At 38.1% G+C, this 12,628-nt stretch overlaps 1 protein-coding gene across 1 annotated transcript; it reads left to right on the top strand.

Moving 5' to 3' along the window:
* The first annotated feature begins 8,225 nt into the window (after positions 1-8,225).
* On the top strand, positions 8,226-9,077 carry LOC116167091 (larval cuticle protein A2B-like). The gene is made up of 2 exons (XM_031482331.1): positions 8,226-8,334; positions 8,384-9,077. The coding sequence occupies exons 1-2, from the start codon at positions 8,293-8,295 to the stop codon at positions 8,972-8,974; spliced, it is 633 nt and encodes a 210-aa protein (XP_031338191.1). The 5' UTR covers positions 8,226-8,292; the 3' UTR covers positions 8,975-9,077.
* Positions 9,078-12,628: the final 3,551 nt, after the last annotated feature.

Raw genomic sequence — 12,628 nt, 5'->3', positions numbered from 1 at the left:
TCTAACAAAAATTCACGTTCTAGAAACCTTGATACCAATGGAACCATATACTATGCGATCAAAAATGAGTTGGTGTAGAGTCACATTTGGCATTTTTGTTTACATGGGAAATCATACTTAAGAGCGCTCCGCAAATGGAGGGGATACACTTATTACTTTTGCTTTATACAATTGCCGGAAGAGGCGCGCAATGGCATAAACTGAGTCTGTTGAAAACGCACTTATGGGGGCGCCGACAAACACCTCTCCTTGCAGCACCTTTGATGGCCAAAACTTCAAAACGTAGAACAAAAACTAGCCGCGAATTCGGCTTCCGGCTACGCAAACGGAACTTCTTCGAACTTCAAACTCACATTAGGCGAAACTTTCAATGCTGGCTGTCGCTTCACCACAAATAATCCACGATGGAACTCGCGATTTTAAAACTTCAACAAACGTAATACTGCGTAAACCATGGCAAAACTTATTCAAAGAAACGTAGTTCTGCATTGTCTGTGGCTAAAAGCTGATTTCAAATCTCAACGATACCTAGTACGGCGTCAACTCTGGCTAAAAGCGACGCTTTTCCTCTTAACGTCCTATTTAAGGCGAAAACCCTTCTTCCGAAAGTCAAAATTACAACAAACAGTTATACACAGTTGACAACAAAGACTATCCCCTCAACGTACGTTAATAGACCATAAAATAGAGATTAAATTCATTTACTTGGGGTTTCCGCATTATTGTGTGAATGGATTCGCCCTAACTCCAATAGTAAGGACGATATCTTTGCGTTTTTTTTTGCTTCTTTTTTGTAAGTATGACATCTGCATTTACATCAACTTGAAGTGCATTTTTCTTTAGATTGGCTGATATTTGCTATACAATTCTCCATCAACGATTGTTGCACATTCATCTATAATTAGTCCTTTTATTTAAAAGTATGTACATTTTAAGGTTATTAAGAAAGATGTTCCAGCCAATCATCCCAGAACAAATCAAATCATATCCGAAATTCCCGAGCAAAGCAAATTTATTTGTTTATTTATTTACTTATTTATTTATTGTCCCTATTATTACCTCAGCCCAGGTCCGAACACCCGACCTCCGGCTATGTAACCCAACGCCGTACCACTGACGTTGAAAAGTTCAAATACGGACACTAGGTAGATGTACCGGGTGACCCAATAAGACTGTTCCTCGGTCATATCTCGAGAACCGTTCGTCATATGACTTAGGGGTAAAAAATTATTGGGTAAATCGGTCATGAAGAATCGCTGGAAAATATTTTCAAGTTCTAAAAATGACCAACAGAGGGTGTAACTGCAATATTAAATTTTAAAAGTGCATTTTCTTTAAATTTGGCATAATAAACTAAAAATTTTTTTTTCATATGACCCAAAGTCCTAAAAAAATGAAATGGAATGATACGACTTTTTTTCATGAAAAAGTAGCCAAATAACATCCAAAGAGGTCAGGGAAAAGAGTTTTTCAAAATCCCGTTCCTAACCTCAAATGTAAATTATTCTGCTGTGTTTACATTCAGAAAGTGCAGTTTTTTGAATTTGTAATCTTTTCTAAAATGCCGATTTCTAACCAAGAAGCATTTAATATGCTGGCGATATATTTTGAGTGTTTTCAAAATGCGACCATCGCTGCCCGCATCTTCTATTTACGTTATCCGAATCGACCACGAACCAACCCCGCCAGCTTATTAAATGCTTCTTGGTTAGAAATCGGCATTTTAGAAAAGATTACAAAATCAAAAAACTGCACTTTCTGTATGTAAACACAGCAGAATAATTTACAATTACGGCTGTTATTATCTTATAAATCATCGTGTTTCATTTGTTTAATTTTCCAAGGCCTACCTAAAAGTGTAGGGTCCTTTTCCAAACAATCTTTCGCGCCATCGACAAATACCGGAAATACGTCAAAAGTAAATTTAAGATACAATTTAAGCATTTTAATTAATTAATTAATTAATCTCATTTTCCCAATATTTTTGAGGTTAGGAACGAGATTTTGAAAAACGGTTGTCACTGGCCTCTTTAGGTGTTATTTTACTACTTTTTCATAAAGAAAAAGTCATATCATTCCATTTGATTTTTTAAATTTTTTTAGGATTTTGGATCATAGTGTCAAAACTAGCCCCCTGGCGGAGAAGGCTTCAACTAAATTAACTATATTTTGGTTTGGTTTTGGTCATTTTTTTAATAAAATTGTCGTCTGCGCTGGATGTGTTATTGTTAGCTCCGTGTTCAATCCAGAGACATGGAGAGGGGAGATAACGCATGAAACTGCGCGAAGTTACAAAACAAGGGGGCTGCCATTTTGACACCCATTGAAGCGCGAAATTTGAACAGGACTATAAAGGTTTACTGACGCAACCCAGAGACATCTAACGCAATCTTCATACACTACACTCTATTCGGCACCAGCTCCGTAGGAAGAAACTAATATCTCAATCCAAATGAACAAAAGAAAATGCCAGTGACGTTGACGTTACAAAATAAACACTTAAACCTCGAAAAAAGCTCTCCTAAACACGAACACACGCTAAAATAACACCACTATAAACACAACATGACACAAAGGGTGTAAAAATGGCAGCGCCCATGAGGTCGCACCCTTTCTTGGATGGGATGCGCACTCGTCGATCACCGATCTCCCCTCTCCATGTCTCTGGTTCAATCGCAAATTGTAAGTTAGTGCTAGTTTGCAAGTGGTTAATTAGTCAGAAGTCAGTGATAGTACCGCTGAAGAAACCCTAGGGTCACGCGTGGGAACCCCAGGTAAATCTATTAAACTTAAAAAATTAATAGTAAAGTTTCGTGTGGTCATTGAGAGGCGCTTGACCTCTAACGAGTCGATCGGGGTCGAGCGCCTATCGCTTTGCACACGCTTTAACGATTTAACATTTCGAAAAACTGATACCTGAACAGGCCAAATAAACAAATCATTGTGTGGAATAAAATGAACCTTGGCACCTAATGAAAGACACATTAGATCCTCAAAATGACAACCTCTTCGGAAATAAGCCGATGTTGACGAAAACTTCCGCGCAAAGAGTCCGCTCCAAAAGCACCACCACTTTGGATGAGTCAAGAAAAATGATCGAAGTAAGCCACATCAATCAAGATTGCCAATTGCTGCAATCTAAACCAGATGATCCTAAAAAACCTCAACAGCCTGGAATGCAGCCTGCATCTACAAATCTACCATCCTTAGACGAAGTAGATGGAAATGAATGGACAACAATTCAAAACCGCAATAAAAGGCAACGGAGTAGTCCAGAAAACAGACAAGTTAAACAAACCAAAAATTGGACTATTGGCTCAGTACACCAACAACGTCAAATAGATTTGACATTCTGAGCAACCCGGAAGGTTTAGGCATGGACATCGAACAATCAATCAAAAACAGCGTTGTGAAGGACCCCAGACCACCCCCAATATTCGTTCAAGGAGTCCAAAATATAACACCGCTCATACACTTATTAAATGAAATAGCCGAAAGCAATTATGAAATAAAAGTACTTCAGTCAAACCAAGTCAAAATACAACCTAAGACCCCTGAGAGTTACTCAACTATAACAAAAGCCCTGATTGAGAAAAAAACAGAATTCTATTCGTACAAAATTAAAACCGAAAGAAGTTTTAGGGTTGTTCTCAAAAACATGCACCACTCGATCGATACGAACGACATCAAAACAGCCATCGAAGAATTGGGGCACTCAGTTGAGAATAAGAAGAAAGAAATCTACAAATTAGAGTACCTTCTGCAGTTTAAAGTTAAAGTCGAGCCCCTTGGTCAAAAAAGTGAAATATCGCAATGTGCAAGGTGTCAACGATATGGACATACCAAAAACTTCTGTCAACTCAGGCCAAGATGTGTGAAATGCACAGGTGACCACTCCACAAATCACTGTCCGAGAAAGGAAAGATCAGCTGATGTCAAATGCATACTGTGCGAAGGAAATCATCCTGCCAATTATAAAGGCTGCACAGTCTATCAACAACTCCAAGAGAAGGGATATCCCGCCTCTAGGCCAAAGCAAACCCTTACAGAAATTCATGCAACCAGGAATACATCTGCTACGCAACCCGGTAGAAGCTTTGCGGATGCCACCAGGAATGCACAACTCCCGGAAACATCAGTCCCACAAGCTGACCCTACAATTAGCGTACCAGCCTCAAACGGCATTGCTGAATTAAAAAACATGGTAAAGGGCCTTATGGAACAAATGAGCACATTACTAAACCTACTAACAACTGTCATAAATAAACTATCACAATGAGTAAGTTTTTCAATCTAGCTGTTTGGAACGCAAATGGGCTCTCTCAGCATGCTGAAGAACTCAAAACTTTTATTTTCGACAATAATATCGACATAGTACTTATCTCTGAAACTCATTTCACAAAGCGCAGCTATCTAAAAATTCCAAACTATACGATCTACAGCACGAATCACCCTGACGGTACCGCACATGGAGGAACAGCAGTAATAGTCAAGTCAACAATAAAACATCATGAACTAGACCCCCACACATCCGACTATTTACAAGCAACCAGTATAGAAGTGGCGGACCGGCATGGCCCACTAACAATTACAGCAGTTTACAGCCCTCCACGACATATCATTAAAACAACACAATATACCCAATTCTTCAACACGCTTGGGTACAGATTTCTTGCTGCTGGTGACTACAACGCCAAGCACACGCATTGGGGGTCTCGATTAATAACACCCAAAGGAAGGCTAGCAGCAATGGAAAATAGTAATTTAAATTTTACGTCTACTGGTGAACCTACATACTGGCCGACAGACAGAAAAAAGATTCCTGACCTTGTTGACTTTGGCATTGTGAAGGGAATATCCCAAAAAGACATACAAGCAAGGTCCTCCTTCGAACTATCGTCCGATCATTCGCCAATACTAATAACCATCAGCACCAAAGGTATAATCAAGGAACCAAGTCCAACTCTGGGTAACAAGCACACAAACTGGGATACCTTCCGCGACATACTTGACAAGACACTTAGTGTTAATGTGCCACTAAAAACTGACCTCGACATAGACGATGCCGTGCACTACTTCACTACATCCATCCAGGAAGCAGTATGGTCGTCAACTCCCTTCAAATCAGTATCACGAACGCCTTATGAAGTGTCACTATTTATTAAACAAAAAATTGCAGATAAACGCAAATTAAGGAAAGTTTGGCAACGAACTCGGGCACCGGTGGACAAAACACGGCTAAATAAAGCGACTCTAGAACTGAAACGGCTACTTAATGCCGACAAACATAATAAGCTACAGAACTATCTTAAGAATCTGTCCTCGATAGCCGACACTAAATACTCCCTGTGGAAAGCCACCAATCACATAAAACGGACCCAATTATCCAATCCTCCCCTCCGCACGGCTGATGGAAACTGGGCAAAAAATAATGCTGATAAAGCTCAAATGTTTGCCAATCATTTAGCCAGTGTTTTTTTCCAGCCCCATGTACCGGAAGAAAATTGTAATATTGAAACCGAAGTGGCACGATTCCTACACGAAGCTCACCAATTGGACCCACCTCTGCGTAATGTTACTAAACGTGCTACTCGAAGGATAATTCAGAAAGACCTTAATGCGCGGAAAGCTCCCGGATTTGACCTCATAAATGGCAGAACTCTAAAGGAACTGTCAGATAAAGGAATACAGTTCCTAACCCAGCTTTACAATGCTATCATAAGAATAGGATACTTTCCACTGGTATGGAAGGTTGCACAAGTGATCCTAATACCCAAACCAGGCAAACCAGCAGAAGACGTCAAATCTTATAGACCCATTAGCCTACTGCCTATTATGTCAAAGGTTCTAGAAAAGCTGCTTATCGAGAGAATAGAACCAGTATTAAAATACAATGGCCTGATACCGAACCACCAGTTTGGGTTTAGAAGAGAACACGCTACCACTGAACAAATTCATCGCATCACAAAAGAAATAAGTCAAGCTCTAGAAAACAAAAAATATTGTTGGGCTGTCTTCCTAGATGTTGCTCAGGCGTTTGACAAGGTGTGGCATGCCGGGTTAATGTTTAAAATGAGAAAGCTACTCCCCATCAATTATTATATGATTTTAAAATCATATCTACAAGAACGGCACTTTCAAGTTAAACACCAGGACCAATACACGGCACTGTATCCAATTAAAGCTGGGGTACCTCAAGGAAGCGTACTTGGACCTATGCTGTATCTTCTCTACACAGCTCACCTTCCCACCAACCAATACGTCACTACGGCGACATATGCTGACGATACCGCTATCTTGTCATCTCATATAAAGATCCGGCCGCTGCTTCACAACGACTGCAAGAAAACCTGAATGCGATATCCACTTGGTTCAAAACTTGGCGTATTAAAGTAAATGAGAGCAAGTCTATACACGTGACATTTACACAACGAAAGGAGACCTGTCCCACAGTAATGCTGAACAACTTTCCGATACAGCAGCAACAGCAAGCTAAGTACCTAGGTATGCACCTTGACCGCAGATTAACCTGGAAAACGCATATATTTATGAAGCGTAAGCAACTAGGTCTAACATTTACGAAATTGTACTGGCTAATTGGGCGTAGATCATGCTTATCAACCAAGAGTAAACTTCTTATCTATAAAGCGATCTTAAAACCCATATGGAGCTATGGAATTCAACTATGGGGCACTGCTTCAAATTCAAATATTGAAATACTAGAAAGATTTCAATCTAAAGTTCTTCGGACTATATTAAATGCTCTTTGGTACGTACCTAACAAAATAATAGCCAATGATCTGAACATACGCAGTGTTAAAGAAGAAGTGTCCAATCTAACATGGAAATACGCTGACCGTCTAAAAAACCACCCTAAAGCACTGGTCAAAACATTAATGAGTCCACATCCGTACAGAAGAAGACTGCGTAGATACCACTCGTGTGATCTACCTGATAGGTTTTAGCACTATCCAAGGCACTACCATCGTTATAATAAATACTTAAACCAATTTCAATATCAATTTTATTGTAATGGGAACGTTCGCAGGAAAGTTCCTGACATGTTTTTTTATATTCTTTTCCAACCAATTGCTCATTGTAATTTTGTTACAGATTGCAAATAAACAAGTTAAAAAAAAATACTCATCATTCATTTGTGATAATTTTTTTTTACTTTACTTCATAAGGTTGCATTCGAGGAACCGAACCGAAGCGACAAAAACAAAATAAATGGAGGGATGCTTTTAATTCACTTCAGGAACCTTGAATTAGAGGTACCTACAGATTATTAGATATTACAAATTGTTTCCTACTTTTTTGAGGAGAACCAAGAGAAAGGACGAAAAATATAAGAAGGTTGCGGCACCGGAAATAATATAAATTATATTTTCACTTCTAATAGTAAAAAGAAACAATGGGTATTAATCCTTACTTTTGAAATACTGGTGGTCACCAAAACCGTTTACTCTGCATCGGCAAAATTTTAGATGGCATTCTCAGAAATCGTCCTGAAACCTTCATTTTCATGCCTACTTTCTGTCAGGAAATTTTAGTTTCCTTGACAGAGGCAGAACTAGGTTTCCTGCGCCACTTGTCACTTTACTAGCCGCACCTGTCACTTTACCGGACGCATTTTTGACATTTCCAAATGTCTATAATGACTCCTATCATCACTGACAGATTGACATTAATCAAAAGATATATATAAAAATTGATATTTTGTATTAAAAGACGATTTCGGGTAAAATTTAATACAAAACTCGTCAGTAAAATGACAATACTTGACTCGGAAATTAAAGTACTCACTTCAATATTTCCTCGCCAGTAATGTGTCATTTTCGTGACTTTTATGTAAATAACTATTTCTAGATTTGTTTCTGGTCTTCCTAAACAGCAAATTTTGATCGAGGATTGAACTCCATGGTCCAAATTTTAGGGGTTGCAAAGGAACAATAGTAAATTAAACAACAAGAACCCGCACTAGTCCTTTTCCACTTGAAAGAAGTCAGTTAATCTACCTCGTTCATTTCTCTCTATTCGCGCCTTCCTGATAACCGTTTTAGAGCAAAAGTTAATGTGTTGTTTCTGCTGTCAGTACAAAAAACTATGCAAATAAGTGCCTACTGCAAACATTGTCTATATTAATAACGTACTTATCCACAAAGTACACTAAATTTTAATGCAAACTAACTATTCTCGGCGTGGTTAACCTTTTGCGGGCGTATCCGATTTATATAACCTGTTGAATATGTAAGGCGCCTGGCGATCTATATAAGCAAGATATTAGAGCAAATGATTGTTAAAAACGTAAATAGTTCTACAATGATTGGCAAGGTAATGATTCAAGTGAATAAAATTGCTTAATTAACAGTTTATGTTACAGAGTTTATTTCTTGTGGCCTTAATAGGGCTGGCCAGTGCCAGTGTAATTGAACCAGTCATAACTGAGACTTTGCTTAGTGCAGAATTCGATCCACATCCCCAGTATGCCTACAGCTATGGAGTAAACGATCCATTAACGGGAGATGTTAAAAGTCAAGTCGAATCTAGAGATGGGGGTTTTGTTAAAGGCCAGTACACTCTGGATGAACCCGATGGTACAAAACGAATTGTGGATTATACTGCAGATGATGTGAACGGGTTCAATGCTGTGGTACAGAAAGTTCCTCTTGCGAGAACTGTAGTATCCGTACCAGCTCCGGCTGCAGCTGTAGCGGTTGCGGCGCCCAGCGTCACTGTCGCCGCACCAGCATCGTCAATTATTACATCAGCAGCACCAGTAGTATCTTCCATATCTGGTGCTTTAACCCAGCACTACCCTTATACAGGACACTACGGTTATAGTCATTACGGATACCCGGCCGGGTATTCCTATGGATATCCTTACGGATATTCATATGGACACTACCCCTATCTACATGGATACACACACGCTTATGGTTATGGACATCCATATGGGCATGCTCTGTGGTAAATGCCGTTGCTATTTATTTATCCTAATTATCTCATGTTAAATTACGATTTAAACACATTTTGTTATTCGTTTGGAGGAGGTCTACCAACAGAAACTTAATAAATTGGTGCAATTTAGTTGCTTCCTTAATTAAAACAGTTTTCTTATAAACGGCCAGCATTTCCATGCACCGTAAAGGTAATAAAAATAAATGGGTCATAACAAAATATGTAAACTACATTCTTTAAAAACGTGTGAACCCATATTTGCATTAATTTGTACTTTTTTTACTTTAACGTAAAGTACGCGCCAAATGAATAAAAATAAACTGAACGTCGTTCTTTCTGCACGTAGGAAGTGGCCAATTAAGTTTGAAAAAATACGCATGATCCTTAAAATGACAAAGGGTCTTATACATAATAAGAACTCCTCCTTAATTTATTTCTAAAACCTTTTCGTGTACCTCATTTTGAACGGTGTTCTTTTCAAACCCATCGATTAGGTTCATGCCATGTATGTGTATACAAATTTTGTCAAGGATTCATTACATAATGAACTAGCGGCAATTGCCTTAATTTGCCAAGGTTTGAAAGACAGGTGTTGTTTGCCTTCAATGTGATATTGCACGTGCAGATCATAAGTTTTAAAACCCGGAAACGATGGATTTATTCTATGAGTAAGTATTATACTCTTCTGTGCTGTAATTAATTCAACGTATAATAGTAATAAGATTACCTTCTCATTTTTGTCTTTTAGAAATATTCACTTTCCTCGCTTAATCATTTTCAACAATCAACTAGGATGGTCGGCCAATGGAACTGCAGGCGAAAATTATTCACATCACTTATATTGTGTGTCACATGTATAATAATGACTAATGATAAAATACAATTTACAAAACATTTTAATAAGACTGATTCTCATAGAAAAGGCGCGCCGACTTTGGAGTCGCTACCTGCGCTACACATTGTTAGCTGTTTTAAATTTAACCTAATTAGAGGCTGCACGAGTCCAATTGCTCCAAATTACACCTGCATTCTTTTCAGAGACAACTAGCGCAAAGCAAATAGACCTTTTAAAGCTTCTGCATATGATGTGAAAAAAACAAAAAAATCAAATTCCTATTGCAAGCTTTTTACTATTAATAATAGGTAACAAAAACCTTCTCTACATTTAAAAACAAACCTTTCTAAGATCGCAAATTAACTTTCATGCAATAAAATCCATAACGCATTACAATAAAGTAAAATAAAACAAATTCCTAAAAAGTATTTGACGTACAGCTTATCGGTAATTAAGCTTAATGTAAAATGTTCCCAATTAAACGCGAATGAAGGAATGCTACCCAGACCCCAGTGAAACGATTAATAAACATCGAACTTTTAAGACATCTATATACGTGTAGTTTTATAGTAATTAAGGTATTATCAAATCAATAACGCACAAGGTCGCCATGAGTATATTCCGCCAAAAAAAAGGTTTCCCAAAAAAAATTTGCAATTTCTCGAAAACGCGCCGGCCGATCGGTATCTACGAAATTCGGAATGGTCAAAGAAGATTACCAGACGCGTCAATTGTATACATTTGAACTAAATCGGCTCGGTAGGTTTCGAATTATCGCGAACGAACGTTTTCGAAGGTTATAAATCGCGTTGGTCCCTATACACTGATACAGGTCGCATTTATCAACCGATTCGAACCGTTCAAACGATTGGGGCCGTTTGTTTTCCTAAAGGAAACTTGATTCATTCATTCACTTCATACGAGAAAGACGTTCCAAGTTATTGGTGGTAGCCAACGAAAGACGAGATCAAATGTAGATGCGATTCCTACGAAAAAAGGTGTCTCCTAATTAATCGGTGATGGCTAACGAATGGGTAGATCTAACGAAGATGCGACTCATACGAAAAAGACGTTCCTAATTAATCGATGAAATGAAAACACAAAACAGGGATAGAGCCAGAGCCAGGCTATGCCGCCACTTGCGAGAAATTAATTTAATTAATATTCGAAGGTGACGGTGTAAATAAAAAAATATCAAAGTCCTCGTGTCCATCAATAAGATCTTGTTGAAGGCTACCACATTCCCTTTGTCGGTGCCCACCTCCGACGTCCAGTTCACCCTCAATTCGTATTTTGGTGGGTTTTGCTAAAAACCCTCCACAAAATAGTACTCAATTTTAGGGGCACTTCTCATAGCTCCAGCTTCTATTGGCGACACGAGAAAGAGAGACCACGATTCAAGCACTTAGAAACTTTTAGGTGCGCACAATCGGACCAAAACTGTAGAAGAAGGAAAAATCACCACGTTAGTACAACACGCTTCGGGATGGATCCCAGATGTAGTAACATGTAGTAACTTGTTAATTATACGACGCCGCGCCGGTAGCACTCCTTGTCTTCCTCCAAACGTTTTTCTACAGACCCGCATTTACTGCCAGCCAGCTAGCCAGTTGGTTCAAGTGAGATTAAAACCTACCTTTGACACAAATTTGCAATGAATTAAAATGAAATAACTAATAAAGATACTTAAATGAGTAAATTGGACGAAAATTGAGAATTTCTATGTTAAGACTCTTAAGATCAAGCCATTGAATCGATTAAATCGATTTTCACAAAGTATACAGATTTCTGTATGGATCTTTCCTTTTAAATTCACATAATTTCCCTGATATTAAAAATGAAGTATTGCTAATATTCTACTGGAAAAACGTTGGGAAAAAATGCCAGACCTGTTCGATTACGAGAAGAAATTTTAAGATCCTGTCGGGGGCAACCACAATGGAGATTTCTTGAAAAAAAATGTATAAAAATTGTCAACCGTCCACCAGTAGTTGTAAAAACTGTTTTAGATGCTGTTATAGTGCGCTACCAGTAGAATTTATATCAAGAAATATTGTAGCGAATATTCCAGAAATTCCGAGGCGCCATGAAAGAAGAAGAATCGGCGATAACGAGCGAAGACAGATGTGACCCAATCTTTTCGGGAAATACGACGTGTTTGTTAGAGAACATTCAAGAATACTCGGGAGCCTCCAGAAAGAACGGCGTTTTTCTATATAAGCAAATAAAATTGCGTTTCAATCAGTTCCAATTTCAAGGCCGAAGTAATGAATAGTTCGCGCTTATAATTACTGTTACAAATTAATCCATTTTAAGACTTATACATTAATTAATTGATTCTTATTCTTTCGCAAATCTGAAATGTATAATTCCGATTAAGTAACAGATTGTGTAACAATAATCTATAAGCATTTATGTTGTTGGGAAATAATTATCAACGATCAGTGTTAGAAAAAGCATAAATGTTTGAAATTAGGGCGCATTGAGTACCTCCTCGCTCACCCGCTAAGTGGGCCGATAGTCTTGAATATTTCACTTGTCACTTGATCGTATCTATTTTTCAAAAGTCAAGTTTTGTTATGTTGTGTTATAATTTTCCGAATTTTTATATTTTTTCTCTTATATATCCTGCAGTTTTTGAGATATTTCGCTCAAATTTGAAATATAAGTTACGCTGAAGTTGCATCATTGGTCATGTCAATGGTAATGATAATCTACAGGGTGTTTTTTTTTTCAGGGGTCATGTTCCATTTTCTACACCTAAACTTTTTTTTAGGTGCACTTAGATTGTAAAATAAGAATTTAATTTTATGATTTGTTTAGAAACGTTTA

The sequence above is a fragment of the Photinus pyralis genome, unplaced genomic scaffold (assembly GCF_008802855.1).
Source record: "Photinus pyralis isolate 1611_PpyrPB1 unplaced genomic scaffold, Ppyr1.3 Ppyr1.4_LG3b, whole genome shotgun sequence".
Taxonomy (NCBI): Eukaryota; Metazoa; Arthropoda; class Insecta; order Coleoptera; family Lampyridae; genus Photinus; species Photinus pyralis.
This window is presented reverse-complemented; position numbering and strand designations above follow the sequence as displayed.